Genomic DNA, 22,560 nt, shown 5'->3' with positions numbered 1-22,560 from the left:
GTGGCGTTGGGGCAGGTCTGGAAAATGTCGCTGCATAAAAAGCCCCACGCCAGCGAGCGTAATGATGATATTTCATTTTCACGTGCCGTTTAACACCTGTTGGAATGGTGGAATGTGAGGGTGGGATTCCGCCTTTGGGTGTAAGTGAAGACAGTGACAGCTGGTAAGCGCTATGAAATTATATTGGATTAGTGACATTATTTTCGAACTTGGATGAATCAAATGAAGATTGTTCAATAGATTATCAAATGAACATTATAAAAACGAATGATCATGCGCCTTACACCTTAACACCTTAGATCGTGGGACATGCTGTTCAGCTCCTCTTTGTTCTTTAATTCTTGCGTCTAAGGGTCGTAAAAATTATTATAAGTTGGTGAGCTCGTTTCATTTAATTCTTGCTTTAAACCTTTGTAATACATTGAGAAGCACTAAGAAAAAAATACGAACAATAATCAATGGGGTCATTATGACCCAGAAAATCTAACTCATGGAATGATGATTTTTTTTTCAATTCAAATGGCCAATGTCTTATTTAAAAGATAATTCCGTCGAGAATGTGTTCACTGAGAAAAATTTCTACTCAATGACTGAGTTGGCCTTACTGCCAATGGGTTGTCCCACTTTTAGCCGAAACTGAGTAAGAAAACAAAAGATTTTTCGATTTCTGAGGAAGACCAACTCAACCACTGAGTAGAAATTTTTCTCTGTGTTGATATGGTAAAACAGTGGTTTCGAAAACATTGACCACCGGGAATCTGCTACTCAGGGCACCATGTTGGATACATAGGATAGCATAATATAATCACGTTCTAGATTATTTATAAAAATACTGTCTTCGGTAAAATTGCTCATAAGACTAAGAGCTTTCACATAGAAAGCAATTTAGCTCAAGGATCACTCACTTCGTGGCGTTAATGTAAGCGTCGTATATCTCGCGTTCAGAACCACTTCGAATGATATCTTCTTTGGCAGTGTTGATCAGGATAAAAGCTTTAACATGTAAAACAATTTAGTTTGAGTACTCTTTTACAGCGTGTCACTAGTGTTCGTATATCTGGTGTTCTGGACTATTGAACAATATTCTGTTTTCGGCAATGTTTTTTTTTTATCTGAATTAACGAGATTTTTAGCCCTAGGCTAGTTCATCTCGGGACCCACGCTTTACTTCCCTTCCGAAGGAAGAACTCACATTTTGCGAGTTTGTCGGGAGTGGGATTCGATCCCAGGTCCTCGGCGTGATAGTCAAGTGTTCTAACCATCACACCAGATCCGCTCCACATTTCGGCAATGTTTCTCTGAAGCTATTGAGTTATTTTTGCCAGATAAACACAGCTAATCGCGTTCGGTAATGTTTACCGAAATCTCAACCGCTGAGCGTTCGGTAATGGATTTTTAACGAAATTCTGTAAAAAACTAACAAATTTCGGTAAAATGTTATCGTTTATCTGTCAAACTCTAACTTCGGTAAAAGTTGTTACCTTTACCGATTTTTTCCTGTAAAACAAACTTAACGGTTGAGATTTCGGTAAAACATTACCGAAGTCGGTGTTTTTTTCTTACTGTGAAAAGAACAATTTAATTCAAAATTCTCTCACAACGTGGCGCTTGTGTTCTTCAGAGCTGCCAATTTGACTAAGCGTCGAACATCTACTCAGTAGTTTATCCGGAATTTTATTCGGATTTTTATTTCTTTGAAAATCCGTGTAGATATTCATTAGGGAATTATGAATATTTTTGGAAATTACTTCGGCAATTACTTACTCTGAAAGTTCCTTCGGAAATTCCTTTGGGAATTCCTAGAGCAATTTTTTTTTGTTTTCAATACATTTCGCATTATTTTTAGGAAATTTATTTGGCAATTCTTTTGGAAACCTTCTGTGTCGAAAATTGAGTTTGCAACTCCTTTGATAATTTTTTAAAGATATTTTTAGAAAATCCATTTTTTTTGAAAATTGCTGCAGAAATTCTCTTGAGAAGTTTCAAGGCAATGCCTTAGGAGCGGACCTGGTGTAATGGTTTTTGTTGAATACTTTTTTTAAGCAATTCCCTTGAAATTTAGTTTTAAAACTTTTTTTTTATTTCTTGACAGTATTTTTGGAAATTGATTTAGATTTTTTGAAAATATGTTCTGCACTACTTTTGGAAATTCTTTAGGCGATTGCTTTGGAAATTTAGCAGGCAAATCCTACGGGATTTCCTTCCTTTGGGAATATCCAAATGATTCCATAGTCAAAAACTCCACCACAAAATTAGTCGAGATCCAAAAAATCATCAATTTTGGTCCCCGGCAATAGGAACGCAATAAAATCGTGTTATACTCAGAAAAATGATCTCTTTCGATTTGAAAATAGCGATATTCACTAAACAACCCGATTACATTAGCAAATCTTTCTATAGTTTCTTCCGAAATTCACTCGTCAGGTACTTTGAAAATTATGTAGTACATTTTTTTTCTCCGGTAATTTTTCTCAAAAAAAATCCTTTGATAATTCCTGTGGTAATTTCCCTGGAAATTGCTTTAGTTATTCCTTACGGTATTCCGTCTGCTATTACTTTTTAAGTTCTATTAGATACTCTCTTGCAAATTAATAAAATAATGTAAGAATTTACAACGAAATGGCTAGAGTATTTTAAAAAGAATTTCCCAAGAAATTTCCAAAAAAAAATAAGGTGATTGCCAGAAAAAATCCCAAAAATTTTCACGAAAATTTCTTAATACGTATGCATAGAAATAGCTGAAGGCTCCTTGAAGAAAAAAATGGAGGAATTTCCAATGATATTATTACAAAAGTTACCTAAAGAAATCCCGAATAAAATGCCAAAGTTATTTTCGAAGAAGTATGCTGAAGAAATTTCCATAAAGAATACCGAATAAGTTATCAAAGGCACTTCCGAAAGAATTCCAAAAGAAATTTTATGAATAAACCTCCAAGGAATAGCCGATTAATTAAAATGAAAATTCCTGAGTCATTTTCGAAGAAATTGTCAAAAAAATGCAAAAGGAGAGAGCCAGAGAATTTCACAATCAATTTGCCGATGGAATTGCAGAAAGAAATCAATGAGAAATAACCGTGAGAAATGATAAAAGTAATTCTCAAACAAATTTTGGGAAAAAAATATCATTATGATTGCTGAACGAATATTCCCAGGAAATATGTATTGAACGAAATTGCAAAAATAAAACCAAAGCGTTTTGGAACAAATTTCTGAATGATATTTAATGAAACTCAACATATATATATGTGAAAAAGATGGATAAATTATTAGTGAAATTCCGAAAAAATCCACAGCTCAGGTGAGATTTGAACTCACGACCCTTATTCGCTAGACAAGTGCTTTTCCAACTAAGCTACCGAGCCAATTAATGACACGGCATTTTAGTTGTCATAAGGTAATTCAAATCTCAACGATCATGTTTCATCCTTCCCTTAACTTGCACCGCAAATATATCCATCTCTTATGATCATATGTATATGAAGAGCGAGAGCAATTTATTTTTAGTGTTGAACCTGTTGCCTATCTTACAGGCGTCTCTTCTCCATCCACTTGATGGGGAAGAACGAATGAAACCTGGAAGGCCATCAAACTTGTCGTTTGCACTCTTTCATTTACGACAGATAACTACAGAAGAGATAGAAGCTCGAAATGACTTAAAGGTAAAGTCTTCGGTATACCAATCCGTGTGATTAATTTATGATATTTAATGAAACTCAACGGTGCAAGTTAAGGGAAGGATGAAACATGATCGTTGAGATTTGAATTACCTTATGACAACTAAAATGCCGTGTCATTAATTGGCTCGGTAGCTTAGTTGGAAAAGCACTTGTCTAGCGAATAAGGGTCGTGAGTTCAAATCTCACCTGAGCTGTGGATTTTTTCGGAATTTCACCAATAATTTATCCATCTTTTTCACATATATATATATATGTTGAGTTTCATTAAATATCATAAATTGACCACAGGGATTGGTATACCGAAGACTTTACCTTTAAGAAATTACTGAAGCCCATTTCATCCATGAATTTCTCACAGGAATACATCTGGGTTAGGTTGTCCCAAAAATTGCACATGGTCAAAAAGCTTGGGGACTCACCCTGCAAATAATAGCTAAGGGTGTTAGAAACAAACTTTTGTATGACGGCAACCATCAGAAATGACGTTTAGAGGTCGCCCCGGCGAGATTTTTGAAAAATGGCCATTTTTCATAATAAATTTCATACAAACATTTTTTACCGTACAAAAATTGGCAATACGCACTATTTTTATATTTTTACAGCTTGATATGGATCCAAACTACTTGGGAAAAATAATTAACGACATGTTTTGCAAGTAACTTTTTGATACTGAATTTTTGCATTTACTAAAATTTGTCATTTTTTGATATACTGTGCATTTTACCCATCATAAAAAGTATCTGAACTTAATGCTAATTTAAAACAATTTCCATAAAAAATCGGAAATTTTATGAGGAAAAACTTTGCCAAAGACTGCATGGCGTTTTTTCTATCCGTTTTAGAGTTATTCACAATTTGTTATCTTGTGAAATTTGAATTTTTAGGTATTTTTCTAAAAATGTCACATAAGAACTTCCCAGAAACACATATTTACAAAGTAAAAAATCACCGTATGCTCAACAAGTTTTTGTCCTGATTGTGTTATGGAATTATGGTGACATCATTGATTGATTTTGATTTTTTGTTATTCAATCCCTCCATATAGAAATTAACTAGAAAAGATTTTGAAAAAGCTAGCTCTATTGACAAGCTTCGTACTGCCTATTGATTTTTTAAAGATATTCTCCACAAAAAGTTAAATATATTTTTGCGTTTATCTTACTTTCCTGTCGATACTCTCAATTATTTTTCTACACGAAGACGTATGAGTCCTGGACCAGTGAAACAGCCCAGGAAACAGTGGCAAAGTGAATAAAGGCGAATACGTTGCTCCATACCAAATTCGAATCGCGATTACGAACATCTTACGTAAGAATACCAATATGTATACCAATTCAAGGCATTCTAAAAAACAGAGCATTTTTTTTTTGACATTCACTGATTTGAACTATCTTATCAACACCTAAAATAAGATACACCGAGGCAAATTGAAGCGGGTGGGATGAGATGAACCAGTGAGTTAACGTAATGTTATCCAGGGTTAGAACAATGTGATTACCATGACACATACACGGCATGCAATAAGACAAGGTAGGCTATTATTGGTAAACTACAATTTTGGACATAAACAAGTGACGTCATTTTTATCGTCCTTTATGTTGATCAAAATGATAGGGACTACTAGAACGTTTTATTTATGTCTTTGAACGATTAGAACAACATCATTGAAAAATAAAATCAGCATGTTTTGCGGTATGTATCACCTTCTAAATGGTATAGAAAATGTGCCGTGCGTTTGATTGTGTATTATGCTCGTATAAACCATTGTCAGTACATAACCGTTAAAAATGCCATGGCCTACTGAGGCATCTCAAAATGGTACCTAATGATAAAGTTTCTCGCTAGTAGGTGCATTTCTGTATCAAACAAAATGGATTTGTCAACGGAAACGAAAATTCAATAAATGATGCCACCATAATTCCTAAACACAATCAAAACAAAAACTTGTTGAGCATACGTGATTTTTTACTTTGTATGTGTTTTTTGGCAGTTCTTTTGTGATTTTTTTTAAATACCTAAAAATCCCAATTTCACTAAATATCAGTGAATCAAAATTCAACCACCGCGCAACAATAATGACAATGTCGCAACCTGTATTTGTTGCGACAAACAAACCCATGCGACATATGTTTGTCCCAACTTGAAAATAATGGGATTAACATCGTACACCACGAGTTTAGCGATTCTTAAGCCTTGCATTGAGATTTTCGAACGGTAACTTCGAGTCGGTAAACACTGCAACTCTGGTGAAGCTCTATCATCAAACAGTTTCGACTTTGGGTTAGCAATAATTCATTATTCACGAGTTGAAAAGTACGCAACAAATTCAGCTTCCGTTTTGTCTGCAACAAAAAATTTCGAGATCATGTCATTATCTGTTACCAGTAGGGATAAAGAGTAATCGTCGCACCTTCTTTGTTGCTTATTTTGTGCCTCTTTTGTCTGACAATTCTTTTCACTGCTAAATAGTAAATCGTGAATAACTCTAAAACGGATAGAAAAAACGCAATGCTGTCTTCGGCAAAGTTTTTCCTCATAAAATTTCCGATCTTTTTATGGAAATTGTTTTAAATTAGCATTAAGTTCAGATACTTTTTATGATGGGTAAAAGGCACAGTATATCAAAAAATGACAAATTTTAGTAAATTCAAAAATTCAGTATCAAAAAGTTACCTGCAAAACATGTCGTTAATTATTTTTCCCAAGTAGTTTGGATCCATATCAAGCTGCAAAAAATATAAAAATAGTGGGTATTGCCAATTTTTGTACGGTAAAAAATATTTGTATGAAATTTATTATGAAAAATAACCATTTTTCAAAAATCTCGCCGGGGCGACCTCTGAACGTCATTTCTGAAAGTTGTCGTCATACAAAAGTTTGTTTCTAACACCCTTAGCTATCATTTGCAGAGTGAGCCCCCAAGCTTTTTGACCATGTGCAATTTTTGGGACAACCTAATCTGGGTATAACCTTTTTGAATTCCTCCAGCGATTTTTTTTAATACATTCAGCGCTTCTTCTTTGAACTTTTTCATTAACAATTAATGAAATTCTTTCAGGAACTCCTTACGTTGAGTTCAAAAATGATTCTAAAAATTTAACCCTTTAATAAATAAATCCTTCTTCAGGGATCCTTCAAATAAATCCACCAACAATTTCTTCAGAGATTATTGTCAGAAATATGTCAAGGATTTCTTAATTGATTCTTCAAGAATTTCCCAAAATGAATGCTGAACAGTGAGAGTAATATCTGAACATTGGCTAGTCAGTGGTTAAACACAAAGACACCTGAATAGTGGTCTGAAATATGGCTTGTTCAACCTCTCGAATGAGCTGAACATCTAGTTATATAGAACATTAATTATCTATGAAACCAGCTTTAAAACATACGCCACAAAGTGCAGATTAATCAATTGTTGTTCAACCTTTAATCAATTAATAATTACCAGCTGGCCCAAACAAGTTTTTGTAGAGTCCACAATGCTTGTTCAGCATCAAAACACGCTTAGTTGAACTTATGCTCTGGATTATTCAGACACAATAAGTAATGCCTTTGTTTTCAACGATATATATTCAATCGTGTGTAGGTGCTAAAGGTGAGTGTCTATAATTCAGAAGGTCCAAGTTCAATTCCCAGTTTTCTCATAGATTAATTTATACATTCCTAAACATATCTTCTGGAAATAAAAACCAAAAATAATTAAAAATTAGCTAACAAAAGTGTTTTTTTTTTTGCACAATTAATAAATTTGTTTGATTATTGGTTAGGCGCCAGTTAAGCCTTGAATCAGCCTTTCAATGAACCTCTCCCTACTCCCTCCTCTCCCTAGATTGTAACGTAATTTGTGGATGGCGCCTTGGCGAAAAAACAGTACGTTTTCATAAATGAAGATATGCATTTCTCCTTAAATAAATCAATAGGGGTACTCACTAAACAGATTAAATTGCTGCCTAAGCCATGATTTTCTGCTTATTTGAAATGTTTCATGATTTTGCGAATGAAATAATCAAAGATTGCATTGGTGATCGTGACGTATAATCAGTTTATCAGTTTACGCTGTTAAGTGAATCCCCCTAATATTTTATATTGTGATATCTCCAGCACATTTATTCAGGATTATGCTCTGAAATGAATATATACAAAAGTGTATTTGAATTCATTTTTGAACCTGAAAACTCTGATATTCCTTCGGGGAAACACTCTCTGGGGAAATTTCTTCAAGGATGTATGCAAAAATCGCATTATTTTTTTGTCAAGAATTAGCCTAAGTTAAAATTCACAAATAAAAAGAAATTAAAAAAAACAAAATCATTATTTCACAAAACGTTTCTAGCTAGGTCATTTTGCTTATTATTATTTTTTTTACTATCAAAACTCCTTCCCACAACAGTCAGGGAGATGTAGATGTCTACCCAGTCACAGGTAGTAACGCACGTTACACTTAAATTCCTTCCTTTCTTTCGATGACCGTAAGAACGTGTTTGACATCGTTATTGAACTGATAGAGTATGTAAGTTTTGAAGATGCACATTGAGGACGGTAAGCTACAACTCTGAAGCTCTGTTTAGATTATTCTGACCAATCACAGAATAATAACTATGAATTGTCCGGTCTTCCATGAGATACATTTTTTTTCGAGATTTTCAGCCCTCGGTTAGTTTATCTCGTACTTATGTCAATGCTTATTTCTTGAAAATGCAACCAAAAATGTTTAAACAACTACCCAAATAACAATGATAGCTGAAAGCTGAACAGCTTTTTCAGCCAAAAATTTTAAAATCAAGCTTAAAAGCGCTTTATTTAGCCATTGTACAGCAATAATGTTTGTTGGGTAGGGTCTATGTAGCTGATGCGGTAAGCTAACGGGTTTTCAGCATGACCATGCTAATGACGGGTTCGATTCCTGGCCGGTCCAGGAATCACCTCTTTTTTCTGTATTATTGAGATTTTAAGCCCTAGGCTAGTTCATGTCGGGACCCACACTTTACTTCCCTTTCGAAGGAAGAACTCACATTTTGCGAGTTTGTGGGGCATATGCAGTGAGATTCGATCCCAGGTCCTCGGTGTGATTGTCACGTGCACACCAGATCCGCTCCAGGTCCAAGTACTTTTCGTAAAGCAAATTTCATTTCCTTTCTTGCGCATAGAGTATCTTCGTGCCTGCCACACGATATAAGAATGCAAAAAGGGCATTGAAAGAGGAAGTTCTCAGTTAATAACTGTAGAAAAGCTCATAGAACACTGAAATATAGTAGCTGGCTGTATGTCCCAGTTTGGACGTTACGCCAAGAAGAAAAAGACATCGTCAAAAACATAAAATAAAAATGGATAAGATAAATTCAACATTCTCCTGACCCGATCATCATCTTGAAAACAATGATAGCCAGGTGATTATAAATCCCGTTAATTAAAAGCACGTCGAAGCAAACAATTGTAGCTGTTTTTGCTAAATAGCAACAACTTCGCCATCAGCTGTCCACGTGTTCAAACTTTTTATTAATCATGATAAACCTGACTACACCGCATCAACACCGCTCCAACCAAATGCACGGCTTTATTTTCTCCCTCCAATCCATCATCACAGCAATAGCCACAAACTCCGGCTCGTCTACTATCGCAATCATCAACGACATTGACAAAGACAGAAAACTGATCATCTCGTCCATCGATAGACAAGGAAAAGTTTTCTACTTCAGCCCGGTGCTGTGAATAGCTTGATTTATCTCTCCCGGGTTTAAAACCGACAGCTTCAAATCCAGACGGCATCATTTTCCTGAGAAGAGAAAAAGTTTCCGATTAAATTTCTACCGTACCGGGTCAGGTCAGATGAGCTCGACGCTGTCGCCATTCGAGGGGCCAATTAATTTCAGCCCTTCGAGACGACGAAGTAATTCGATTAAAGTTTTCTGGATGTTTTTGATTGACAAACTGTCATTTTTTGAAAGGAAGGTAAATTTGATTTTGGAAGAAGTTTAAAAAGTTTCTATTTAACTCGCCAAAACGATTGGTATTAGTAAGGTGGAACGAGCTCACCACTTCATTATAAATTAAAACTGGTCGTACCACTTTCAGCAAAACTACTGTTTTGAAGCAGCACAAGAATTGTCCTTTTCCGACTAGTTATTTGCAAACAGTAATAGGAAAAAAGATAAACCCCAAAAAGATCTACATGTCATCAAATCCATCCAAATCCATCATCGCCGGCACTCGTGCATGACTTTCTCATCAACCAAAGGATGTATCTATTTCTCTTCGAACGTGCTTCCAAGCCAAGTGGACCCACTTGGATGTGGAGCAAATGGGTTTTCCTTTCCTAATCACGTTGTTGGTGGCACCACCATTAGGAACTAATTTATATGCGATGCTTCTTACGTCGTCATCCGAGAGGAGAGGAAGAGGAAACACAGATAGAGAAAAAATATTTGTATGGCTTACCGGTTAGCATCATTAGGATTATCGTTTTCTCATGGACCAACATTCATGCCAAGACAGGAAAAAATCCGTAAAAGTTCCGGCGAAGTCATTAAGTTAACCATCGCACCGCACCGTCTCAACTGGTGTTGGAGTTTGCTTTGGAATTGGCACTTTGGACCAGCTGAAGCTGTATCTTACCGAGAAGTATCAACGGGTAGAGTTCTGGGAAATTGTCTGAAAAGTTTTCCGCTGTCAGACTTGGATAGGTGAAAAACAGCAATAATTTGGATGAATTAAGGCTGATACATTTCAGTGGTGCAGTTAATTGGCAAACTTTTAATGCAAAAATGCCTGTAAGCATTGATCGTGGAGTTTCACCAGGAAAACCTCCAGGAATTCTCAAAGAATTTCTCCAGGAAATCAAATGGATCTTCTTTCAGGATTTTTCCAGGGTGGATATCCTCCCAGGAATTCTTTCAGGAATTTCCCAGCAATTCCTCCATAACCTCTCCAGCAATCCCTCTAGAAATGCTCCAAAAATTGCTCAGGAATTCCTTCAGGAATTTCCCAGGAATTCCTCTAGGAATTCTTCGGGAATTTTCCAAAAATTCCTCCAGAAATTCCACAAAAATTCTCCAGTAATTCCTCCAGAAATTCTCCTGGAATTCCTCCAGCAATTCTCCAGGAATGCCTACAGGAAATCTCCAGGAATTTGCCACGAATTCCTCCAGGAATTGCTCAGAAATTCCTCAAAGATTTCTTCAGAAATTCCTCCAGGAATTCTACAGAAATTTTCCAAAAGTACCTTCAGGAATTCCTTCAGGAATTTCCCAGGTATGCCTCCAGGCATTTCTTAGGAATTCCTCCAGGAATTCCCAAGAAAATCCTCAAGGAATTCATCCAGGAATAACCAAGAAATTCCTTAGAAATTCCTCTTGAAATTCCTTAAGAATTCCTACAGAAATTCCCAAGAAATTACTCTGAAATTTCTGGAAGAATTCCTCCAGAAATACTTCAGGAATTCCACCAGGAAATCCCCAGAAATTTCTCCAGACATTCCCTAGAAATTCCCTAGAAATTGCTCCAGGAATTTCCCAGGAATTTATCCAGGAATTCCCCATGAATTTTTCTTATAATTCCTCAGGAATTCCCCAGGATTTCCCCATGAATTTCTTGAAGAATCCCCAGGAAATTTCTCCAGGAATTCCCTAGGAATTCTTTCAGGAATTCCTTACAAATTTCTTCAGGTATTCCCTAGAAATTTCTCCAGGATTTCCTCCAGAAATTTCTTAGGAGTTCCTCCAGGAATTTCCTAGGAATTCCTCCAGGAATTCCCTAGGCACCCCTCCAGGAGTTCCCTATGAATTCCACCAGGAATTCCCTAGGTATTCCTCCAGGAATTTCCTAGGAATTCTTCCAGGAATAACCAAGAAAATCCTCCAGGAATTTCTTAGGAATTCCTCAAAGAAATTCCTCCATCAATTCCCCAGGAATACCTCCAGGAATTACCAAGAATTTTTTCCAGGAATTCCTCCAAGAGTTTCTCAAGGAATTTCTCCAGGAATTCCCAAGGAATTCTTCTAGAAATTCCCCCCGGAATTGCTCAAGGAATTCGTCAGGAATACCCCCATGGCATTCCCTCGAAAATCCTCCAGAAGTTTGCTTCAAGAATTCTCTAAGAACTCCTCCAAGAATAACCTAGGAAGTTCTCCAAAAAATCCTCTAAATTTCTTAAATTATCCAGAAATTTTCCCAGGAAATCTTCAGGAATTCCTCCAGGAATTTTCCAAGAACTCCACCATGAAATATCAAGGAATTCATCCAGGAATTCCCCAACCATACAGGAATTACCCAATTATCTCTTCAGGAATTACCCAGAAATTCCTCCAGGGATTCCCTAGAAAATCCTCCAGGAATGCCATTCAAGAATTCACTAGGTATTCCTCCAAAAATTCCCTACGAATAACTCTAAAAATTCATAGAAATTTCTGTAATAATTTCTAGAAATTTCAGCTGAAATTTCCTACGAATTACTCCAGAAATTCTCCAGAAATGTATCCAGGAATTCCGCTGATATTCCTCCTGGAATTCACCGGAATTCTCTTGGACTTGCTCCAAGGATTTCCCAGAAATTTCTGCTGAATTTCATGCAGGAATTCTCCTAGAACTTTTCCAGGAATTCTCCAGTAACTCCTCCAGGAATTCCTTAGGATTTTTTTTAAGAATTCCCTTGGAACTCCTCCAGGAATTCACTAACAATTACTCCATGTATTTCCCCAGATATTACCTAGAAATTTCTCCAGGTATTCCCTTGGAATTCCTCCAGGAATTCGCTTGGAATTCCTCCAGGAATTTCCTAGGCATTCCTCCAGGAGTTCCCATGAAATTCCATTAAGAAATACCAAGAAATTCTTCCAGGAATTCCATAAGAATTCCTCCAGAAATTCTCCGTGAATTCCTTCAGAAATTCCCCAAGAATTCCTCCAGAAATTCCCCAGGAATTCCTCTAGAATTTCTCCAGGACTTCTCCAGGAATTCCTCCACGAATTCTCCAGAAAATCTTCTGGGAATCCTTCAGGAATTCCCCAGGAATAGCTCTAGGAAGTTCCCAGGCATTCTGCAGAAATTCTTCCAAGAATTCCTCCTGAAATTCGGAAGAAATTTCCCCTGGAATTCCCTAGAAATACTTCCAATAATTACTCCTGGAATTGTCCAGCAATTCTTCCAGAAATTTCCCAGGTATTCCTCCAGGCATTTCTCAGGAATTCCTCCAGGAATTCTCAAGACATTCCTCAAGGAATTCGCAAGAAATTCCTCCAGGAATAACCAAGAAGTTCCTCCAGAAATTTTTTAGGAATTCTTCTCGAAATTCCCCAGGAATTCCTCCAGAAATTCTCCAGGAATTCCTACAGAAATTCCGCAGATTTTTTCCAGGAATTACCTAGAAATACCTCTCCCAGGAATTTATCCTGGGATTCCTCATGAATTTATCCAGGAATTCCCCATGAATTCCCCAGGAATTTCTTAAGAAATCTTCAAGAAATTCCTCCAGGAATTCTCAAGAAATTCTTCCAGGAATTCCTTACGAATTTCAGGAATTTGCTAGAAATTTCTCCAGGAATTCTTTCTTAGGAGTTCCACCAGGAATTTGAATATCTCAAGGAATTCCTTCAGAAATTCCCAAGGAATTCCTTCAGAAATTCCCAAGGAATACCTCCAGAAATTTCCAAAGAATTCCTCCAGAAAATCCCCCAGGAATTACCCCAGAAAATCGTCACGAGTACCTCCAGGGAATTCCCTAGAAAGCCCTCCAGAAGTTTGCTTCAAGAATTCTCAAAGAACTCCTCCAAGAATAACCTAGGATTTTCACCAAAATCCATAATCCATAAAATTACTTCATTTTTTCAGAAATTTGCCCAGGAAATCTTCAGGAATATCTCCAGGAATTTTCCAGGAACTCCACCATGAATTATCCAGGAATTCATCCAGGACTTCCCCAGGAATACTTACAAGAATTGCCCAATTATCGCTTCAGGAATTCCCCAGAAATTCCTCCAGAAATTCCGTAGAAAATCCTCCAGAAATTCCTTTCAAGAATTTACTAGGTATTCCTCCAAGAATTCCCTACGAATTTCTCCATAAAATCATAGAAATTTATGTAATAATTTCCAAAAATTCCTGCTGAAATTTCCTATGAATTACTCCAGAAATTCCTCCGGGAATTCCACTGAAATTCCTCCTGGAATTCACCGGAATCCCCTTGGACTTGCTCCATGTATTCCTCCAGAAATTTCTCCAGGAATTTCCTAGGCATTCCTCCAGGAGTTCCCTAGAAATTCCTCCAGGAATCACCAACAAATTCCTCCAGAAATCACCAACAAATTCCTCCAGGAATTCCTCCAGAAGTTTTCCATGAATTCCTCCAAAAAATCCCCAATAATTCCTTCAGAAATTCCCCAGGAATTCCTCTAGGAATTCTCCAGGAATTCTCCAGGAATTCTTCCAGGACGTCTCCAGGAATTCCTCCAGGAGTTCTTCAGAAATTCTCCTAGAATTCCTCCGAAAATTCTTCAAGAATTCCTCCAGGAATTCTCCAAGAATTCCTCCAGCGATTCTCCAAGAATTTCTCCAGGAATTTTCCATGAATTCCTACAGGAGTTCTCTAGAAATTTCTCCAGGAATCATCCAGAAATTCTCCAGGAATTCCGCTGAAATTCCTCCAGATATTCTCCAGGAGTACGTACAGGAGTTCCTCCTGCAATTCCTCAGGAATACCTACGGGATTCTCCAGGAATTCCTCCAGGAATTCTCTCTGCAGGAATTCCTACAGGAGTTCTCCATGAGTTCCTCCAAGAATTCTCCAGGAATTCCAGAAGTTATCCAAGAATTCCTCTATGATTTCACCAGGAGTTCTTCAGGAATTCTTCCAGGAATTCCTAAGGAATTCCTACAGGAATTCTCCAAAAAATCTCCAGGTATTCCTTCAGGAATTCTCCAGGAATACCTCCAAGAATTCTCCAGGTATTTCTCCAGGAATTTCACCAGGTATTTATCAGGAATTCCTCCAGGAATTCCTCCAAGAATTCTCTAAGAATTCCTCCAGGAATTTCTGCAGGAACTCTCCTGGAATTGTCAAAGAGCTCCTCCAGTAATTTCCCACGAATTTCCCCAGGAATTCCCTTAAAATTACTCCAACAATTTCCCAGGAATTCCTCCAGAAGTTTCCTGTAGAAAATCTCAAGAGTTCCCCAGGATTTTCAAGAATTCGTCAAGAATTACTTCAGGAATTTCCCAGGAATTCTTTCAAGAATTCCTCCAGGAATGCTGTAGGAATTCCTCTAAGAATTCCCTAGGAATTCCTCCAGGAATTCCCCAGAAATTGCTCTATGAATTTTCCAGAAGTTCCTCAGTAACTCCTCCAAGAATTTTCCAGAATTTCTTCCAGAAATTTTCCAGAATTTCCTTCATGAATTTCCATGGAATTCCTCCAGGAATTCCTCCTGGAATCTTTCAGGCAATTCTCAGGAATTTCTCCATAGATTCCCCATGAATTCCCCCATCAATTCTCCAGGGATTCCTCCAGGAATTCTCCAGAAATTCGTCCAGAATTTCCCTAAAAATACCTTTAAGTATTCCTCCTGGAATTCCAAAAGAAATCCTCCAAGATTTCCCCAGAAATTCCTCCAGAGATTCCCCATGTATTCCTTCAGGGTTTGAAATTTCATTCACATATTTTGGCTGAAGTCATTCTCTAGTCAGATGTAGCGACGCAAATGACCTAACAAATGTTATTCCATTGTAAACCGCATAATTATCGTGTCCCATTTATCAAATATCCAATGACTAATGGCTTCCGTTTTTCTCGCCCGCCATATTTTCCTTCCAATTACAGTGTTCAACCAAGGTGACGAGGGTCGCTCGTGGTATATCCTGCTCAAGGGTTCGGTCGATGTGGTCATCCACGGTAAGGGTACCGTCGCGACGCTCAAAGAAGGAGACGATTTCGGCAAGCTGGCCCTGATCAACGACGCTCCCAGGTAGGTTTTTGCTTCCCATCTATTCGGAGGATAACACTGAAATATGTTTGTTGTTGTGAACAAGGATGATGTAGATAGACAGATAAAGACGTTTACCGAAGAAGGTGCCTCGCCAAAAGAAAAAAGTAGAAGCGATTACCTGATATGATAAGCGAGGGTCTATTAACATTTTTTACGCTGCTGCTGCTAGCGGTGGTTCGTCCCATTTTTCTTAATTATCGGAAGCTGGCGGCAGCACCCACATCGCGGCGAGCACCCGAAAATTAATCGCTTCTAATGGGTAATTTATGCGGTGACGATCCTCGGTAGGACGACCACCGCCGGCAATGAAGGAAAAGAGAGCTTACACTAATTGGACTAAAATTGGACGACCTGACCTGATTCTTCATATTTGTACTCTCCCAGTTTAATGTTAAGACAAAGCTTCATGTTAATTTTTCAATAACATTTTTATTTCTCAAAACCGCTTTCATAACCGGGTCGGGCTAACCGCAAAATCACTGTTGCAACCGGCAGAGCGGCAACCATCGTGCTCAAAGAGAACAACTGTCACCTGCTGCGCGTCGACAAGGAACACTTCAACCGGATTCTGCGGGATGTCGAGGCGAACACGCTGCGGTTACAGGAGCACGGCAAGGACGTACTAATCCTGGAGCGGGTCGCAAAACAGCGAGGACACTCGGCTTTCAAGTATGGGATAGAAACTTACTGACTGTCGTCGCATCTGCTTGCAACCATTCTCTTTCTCATTTGCACCTGTATAGTTATATTAATTACTCACCTATATGTGGCATGTTGTTATTGTACGTTCAGTAGAACTTACCGAACTAAAGATTAGCTTTACAGTCATTACCATGCTCGTCTTTCACCGATAACACCTACTTCTCAATGTCTTCATTAGACATAACCTAAAAAATGCTAGAGTCAAAACAGAATCCTGGTACACCAAAGTACATCTAAATTTCTATTCATGCAATCCTTGTATACCTTCAGATGGATGTAAATTTGGTAATTATGTCAAAACAAACATGCAAGAGGAAACATTCCCAGAAAAAGGAAAGCTTTCGCATAAAAGACAATTAGTTCCAAATCCACGTGAAATTTGTTCGAAATTCACTCGGACCGTGGTGTGTTTATAGGATATAGTTTGATTTATCCCTTCTGGAATTCAATAAACAAATTCTTTGGGACTTTTTCGGCAATTTTTTGGCAATTCTTTTGAGACGGGCTGGGTGGTCTAGTGGCTACCGTTTCTGACTCGTATCCAGAAGGTCCTGGGTTCAATCCCTTACCCGTATCTTTCCTCCTACTTTGTATATTTCTATATTAGGCCTGTCCAGCTTTTGAAAAATGTTCTCTGATTCTCAAGTCCACCCCCATATTTTGATTGGCATCCTAAAAGAAGTAACTGGTCAAAATTTCAGATAAATCCGTTGAAATTAAGAGGTGCATCAAATCAATTTTGTGTTTTTCGACTATTTTTGAACTTCAAAAAATCATAACTACTCTAAAACATGTTGAAACTTAATTCTTTCGGCAGAAATTGAAAGCTATACTTGTCTGCTACAACTTCTCCGAACAACGTGTGCCAATAAAATTGAAGGAAACATGTGTAATTATCACATTTGTAATCAGAAAAACCTTAAAAAGTTGGTTTTCTGATAGATTTCTTTCTGGAACACCCTAATATACTTAATAAGTTGGATTTTTCAAAACGGCATCATATTCTCCAATGTTTTTTGGTTATTTGCTTCTTTGACACCAATGCTGTAGGAGTTGAGCAAAAATTACTAAAATTCGTGAAAGTCAAATGTGGCCTAAAAACTAGCTTTTTGGAGGCAATCACGTTGTGGCGCGAAAGTGTACTGAACGTAGTAGCTTTGCTTCCTAATAGTTTGCCTTGGCTACCCCCTACCACGGGTGATAACAAACAAGCGCGATGACAGGTGTTGGCTATCATATCAGTGCTGACGCGATGCCACTTTTTGCGCGCCAAAGCGTGATTGCACCCGAAAAGCTAGTTTTTAGGCCACATTTGGCTTTCACGAATTTTAGTAATTTTTGCTCAACTCCTACAGCATTGGTGCCAAAGAAGCAAATAACCAAAAAACATTGGAGAATATGATGCCGTTTTGAAAAATCCAACTTATTACGTATATTAGGGTATTTCAGAACAAAATCTATGAAAAAATCAACTTTTTAAGGTTTTTCTGATTACAAATGTGATAATTACACATGTTTCCTTCAATTTTATTGGCACACGTTGTTCGGAGAAGTTGTAGCAAACAAGTATAGCTTTCAATTTCTGCCGAAAGAATTAAGTTTTGACATGTTTTAGTGTAGTTATGATTTTTTGAAGTTCAAAAATAGTCGAAAAACACAAAATTGATTTGATGCACCTCTTAATTTTAATGGATTTGGCTGAAATTTTGACCAGTTACTTCTTTTAGGATGCCAATTAAAATATGGGGGTGGACTTGAGAATCAGAGAACATTTTTGAAAAGCTGGACAGGACTATTCTATATACTTTCTTGCTCCACTCTACATATACAACTCATGTACATATACACATGTTCATAGCCATCGCTAGAACAGAAGCGGCTTGAAAAATCCATTTCCCTTTTTTCCAACTTCCACAGCACACAGTGACAATATCGATTGTACGACATTTCCCCGAAAACCAGTTCCCCGAATGAAGTTTCCCCGAAAGTTTTTTCCCCGAAATATGTATTAAACTTTTTCCAAAGCTTTTCCTGATGAAAACGATCTGGTCGAATCAGTCATTGGGACGAAAAGGTAGGCTGGGACAATGTGCCCGGAGGGGGTGGGGTGGGGTCTGAGATGATCAAAAATGAGTCAACGTAGTAGCATTGGGCAAGTTTGGCTGAGACATCGATTTTTGTGAATCGATTCGAATCGGACCAGCAGAATCGGTTCGCCGATTTAATCGAATGCTTTGAATCGATGTTTTCACATCGATTCGATATTATAAAATTTTGCAAAACCATAAAATGATCCGTTTGCAGCATTGAGTACAAATTGGAGTATTTGTCTAAATAAATTTAATATCAAAAATTGAGATTGTTCATCGTACCGTCTCTGGAGGAAATCCTAAGGAAATTCCTGAAAGTATTCCTGCAAGAATATCTGACGGAAATCCTGAATTTCCTGGAGGACTCCCTGGAGAAAATTATTGGATGAATGCCTAGAGCATAGGTTCCCAAACTTTCAGGTCGCGCGACCCCCTTTTGCCAGCAGACGTAGTTTTCGCGACCCCCCCATAGAAATTCCCTCATTTGTTGTCTGTTACAGTAAAATATTTTGATGTGCCTCGCGACGCTCTGAATGAAGGCCGGCGTCCCCCCTGGGGGTCGCAACCCACAATTTGGGAAACCATGGCCTCTCGAAAAAATCCCTGGATGAACTCCTGGAGGAATCCCTAGAGGAAATCTGAGAGGATTCCCTCGAGAAGAAACATCTTGAGGAATTCCTGGAGAAATCCACAGTGAAATTTTTGGAGAAATTCTTGGAGGAACTTCTGGAGGATTTTGGAAAAAATCTCTGTAGGAATGCCTGGAGGATCTTTTAGACAAATTCCTGGCGGAATCCCAAGTGGAACTCCCCTAGAGAAATCCCTAGAGGAAGAATAGGAAGAATTTCTTGAAGATATCCCTAAATGAATTCCTGGAGGAATCTCTGGAAGCATTCTGGGAAGAATCCCTGGAGAAATTTCAGAACAAATTCCTTGAGGAATTCCCCGACAACTATTTCTACAGGAATCGTCGAAAAAAATTCTGAAGGAATGTCTGGAAGAATCCTAAGAGGAATCCCTGGAGAAATTTCTGAAGAAATTCCTGGAGGAGTTCCCAAGGGAATTCCTGGAGGAAACCCTGGAAGAAATACCAGTGGATTCCTTGGAAACATTCCTAGAGGAATTCCTGAATAAATTCCAGAAAGAATTTCTGAAGGAATCCATGGAGAATTTCCTGTGGATATTCCTGGAGGAATTGCTGTAGGAATTTCCGAAGGAATTCCTGGAGGAATTTCTGGATCAATTCGTGGAGGAATTCTTGGAGGAATTCCTGAAGAAATACCTGGGGTTATCCCTGGAGAAATTCTTGATGGAATTCCCGGAAAAGACCCTGGAGAAATGCCGGAATGAAATCCTGGAAGAATACCTGGAATAATTCCTGGATAAATTCCGGGAGGAATTCCTGGGGGAATTTCTGAAGGAACCCCTGGAAAAATCCTCAAGAAATCCTTGAAGGAATTCCTAGAAGAATCTCAGAAGGAATTCTTGCAGGAATCGCTGGGAAAATTCTTGGAATAATTCGTGGATTAACTCCGGGAGGAATTCCTGGGTAAATTTCTAAAGGAATCCATGAGGATTTTTTGGAGAAATTGCCGTAGGTATTGTGGAGGTATTCCTCAAGGACTTCCTGGAGGCCCCAAGAGGAATTCCTAAAGGAGTGCTTTGAGGAACCCCTGGAGAAATTCTTGGAAACATACCTGTAGGAATTCTTGGAGGAATCTCTAGAGAAATTCCTTGAGAAATCTCTAGAGGAATTCCTCTCCACTTTGATTGGCATCCTGGTATCTGGTCAAAATTTCAGCCAAATCCATTGAAATTAGGAGGTGCATCAAATTATTCTCATGTTTTTCGATTCTTTTCGAACTTCAAAAAATCATAACTGCATTAACTTGTCAAAAGTTAATTCTTTCAGCACAAATTGAACACACAATATTCCTCCAGGAACGCTTCCTAAAAGTGCTTCAGTAGTTCTTCAAGGAAATCATCCAGGGATTCACCTTGCAATGTATAAGTAGTATGGTGAAACGTTCAGAAAGAATTCCTGGAGGAATCTCTAGAGGAATCCCTTGAGGTATCTCAAGAGAAATTGCTAGAGGAATTCCCGGACGAATCCTAAGAATTTTTTTTTTCAAGCAGGAATTCCTAGAGGAATCCTGGAAGAATTTCAGGAGGAATCACTTATGGAATTCTTGGAGGAATCCCAGGAAGAATTTCAGAAGAAAACCAAGGATCAATTTCTGATGGAATTCTAGGAGGAGTTTCTGAAGAAATCCCAGAAGAAAGTACTGAAGAAATCGCGGAAATTCCAGAGGAAATCCTGAACGAATCCTTAAAAGAGTAAGCAGAGGAACTTCTGGAGCAATCCCTGAAGCAGTACCTGAAGAAACCCCAGGAGGAAGCTTGCAAGCAATCCCAAGAGGAATTCCTCAACAGGAATCTCTAAACAGTTCCTGGGGAATTAATTCTTAGATTAATTCCTGGAGAAGTTTCTGGAAGAATCCCAGGAGGGATTCCCGAAGGAATCCCAAGAAGAGCTCTCGGAGGCAGTTTCAAAATAATCCTGGAAGTTGTTCCCGAAAGAATCACAGAAGGAATTCCCAGGAATCTTGGAGAAATTTGTGAAGAAACCCCATGATGAATCCCGGAAGCAATCCCATGAGGAATTCCTTAGGGAATCTCACGAGAGCTTTCTTAGCGAATTCCTGGAAGAATTTCTGTAGGAATCCTAGGATAAAAAAAATGAAGAAAAAACCATGTCTGCAGTAATTTTTGGGCAATCTATTGACTTGGATGGACTCCTAATTGATTTTTTAAGAAGTTCCTCGATTCATTTTTTAATAATCTTTAGTTAAATTTTCTGAAAAAAATTCTTGAAGATATTCCTGCAGAAATACTTCGAATAATTCGAAATGGAATTATTGGAGCAATCTCCAGTGGAATTCTGGATGGAATATAGCATAGCATAGCATAGCATAGCATAGCCGACCGTACACATCCTGGGGTGGCTGTCGATAGAGACGTTTAATGCGCCAGAAAAGTTGCCTGGGATTTGACAAACCTTTCATTTAACGAACTCTCGACACCTGGCCAGGTCCTTACGATCAGCGGGGATGGGGAGGAAATGTTGATTAGATATCTACTCAGAACATGTCCAAGAACTTGGCCCACTTCATAGATATCTGGAGTTGGAAGTTGGGTGGGATTTATTGGGATGCTTTCCTTGGCGAAAAAGCGTATGATGAGTTATTATAAATATTCAATTATTTAATATCATTTACCTTATTACCGCTGAAAGAGTAAATATTAGTAATGAATGTAGAGGTTATTTATTGATGATTATATTTTTAAATAAACTTGAGTACTCTTGAAATAAATTTGCATTTATTGGAGAAAAAATGAATGCAGGTTTTGGACAGGCATCAACGGTTATTGTTTTACACAAGAATGCATAAAAAAGATTGATCGTAGATCTTACGTAGTAACGAATTATTGTGAAACGATCTACCTGCGTTATTGGATATACCAAGGCATAATAATACAGAAAAATGTCATTGCAAAAAATCGTCCAAAAAAGATAAATCGGGTTAATCTCACCACAAGCTGCTAACGCTGCATCGTCATCTGAGTGCTACTATGTACTTTGCACAGGAACTCTCAACGTACAGGAATAAACACCGAAATTCACATTGCTTCTACTGCTGACAGTCGTATCTTCACATCCAATAACTGAAACTTGATATGCCAGCGGAACTGATTCTTTTTCGCCATATCGAATATTAGTAGGTCAATGAGTTGTAAATCTGCGTCAGCTACTTATCACCAACATACCAGCGGGATTCACAATGCAACGGGAGAGCTGCATCTTCCTTTGAAATCCCCACACGAAACACGCGCCTACACTGCAAATTTTGTTTGCTGGTATTCAGCAAATTTTGCAGATATTTTTTGTGCTGATTTCATTCAGCAATACGAATTTACTGAATATCAGCAATTATTTATCAACTTGCTAAACCATCCAGCAATTTTGACAGTTGACCAGCAACGTTGTGCTGATACTCAGCAAAAATTTTACTGAAATTCAGCAATTTATTTTGCTGATTTTTTTTGTGCTGAAAGCAT

The 22,560-nt window shown here is 38.0% G+C and overlaps 1 protein-coding gene across 4 annotated transcripts in view; it reads left to right on the top strand.

Moving 5' to 3' along the window:
- LOC109423294 (rap guanine nucleotide exchange factor 4) overlaps positions 1–22,560 on the top strand; it is a 957,479-nt gene that overhangs the window by 782,568 nt on the left and 152,351 nt on the right. For 3 of the 4 annotated variants that reach the window (XM_029870605.2, XM_020077464.3, XM_029870608.2), the window contains 2 exons: positions 15,484–15,628; positions 16,145–16,318. In XM_029870605.2, coding sequence (XP_029726465.2) covers positions 15,484–15,628; positions 16,145–16,318 — 319 coding nt within the window. The remainder of the gene's footprint in view (positions 1–15,483; positions 15,629–16,144; positions 16,319–22,560) is intronic. The other variant, XM_062854198.1, reaches the window with a different exon arrangement.

This window comes from Aedes albopictus, chromosome 2 (assembly GCF_035046485.1).
Source record: "Aedes albopictus strain Foshan chromosome 2, AalbF5, whole genome shotgun sequence".
In the NCBI taxonomy this organism is placed as follows: Eukaryota; Metazoa; Arthropoda; class Insecta; order Diptera; family Culicidae; genus Aedes; species Aedes albopictus.
Note: the sequence above shows the minus strand (reverse complement) of the source record. Positions and strands in the feature narration are given on the sequence as shown.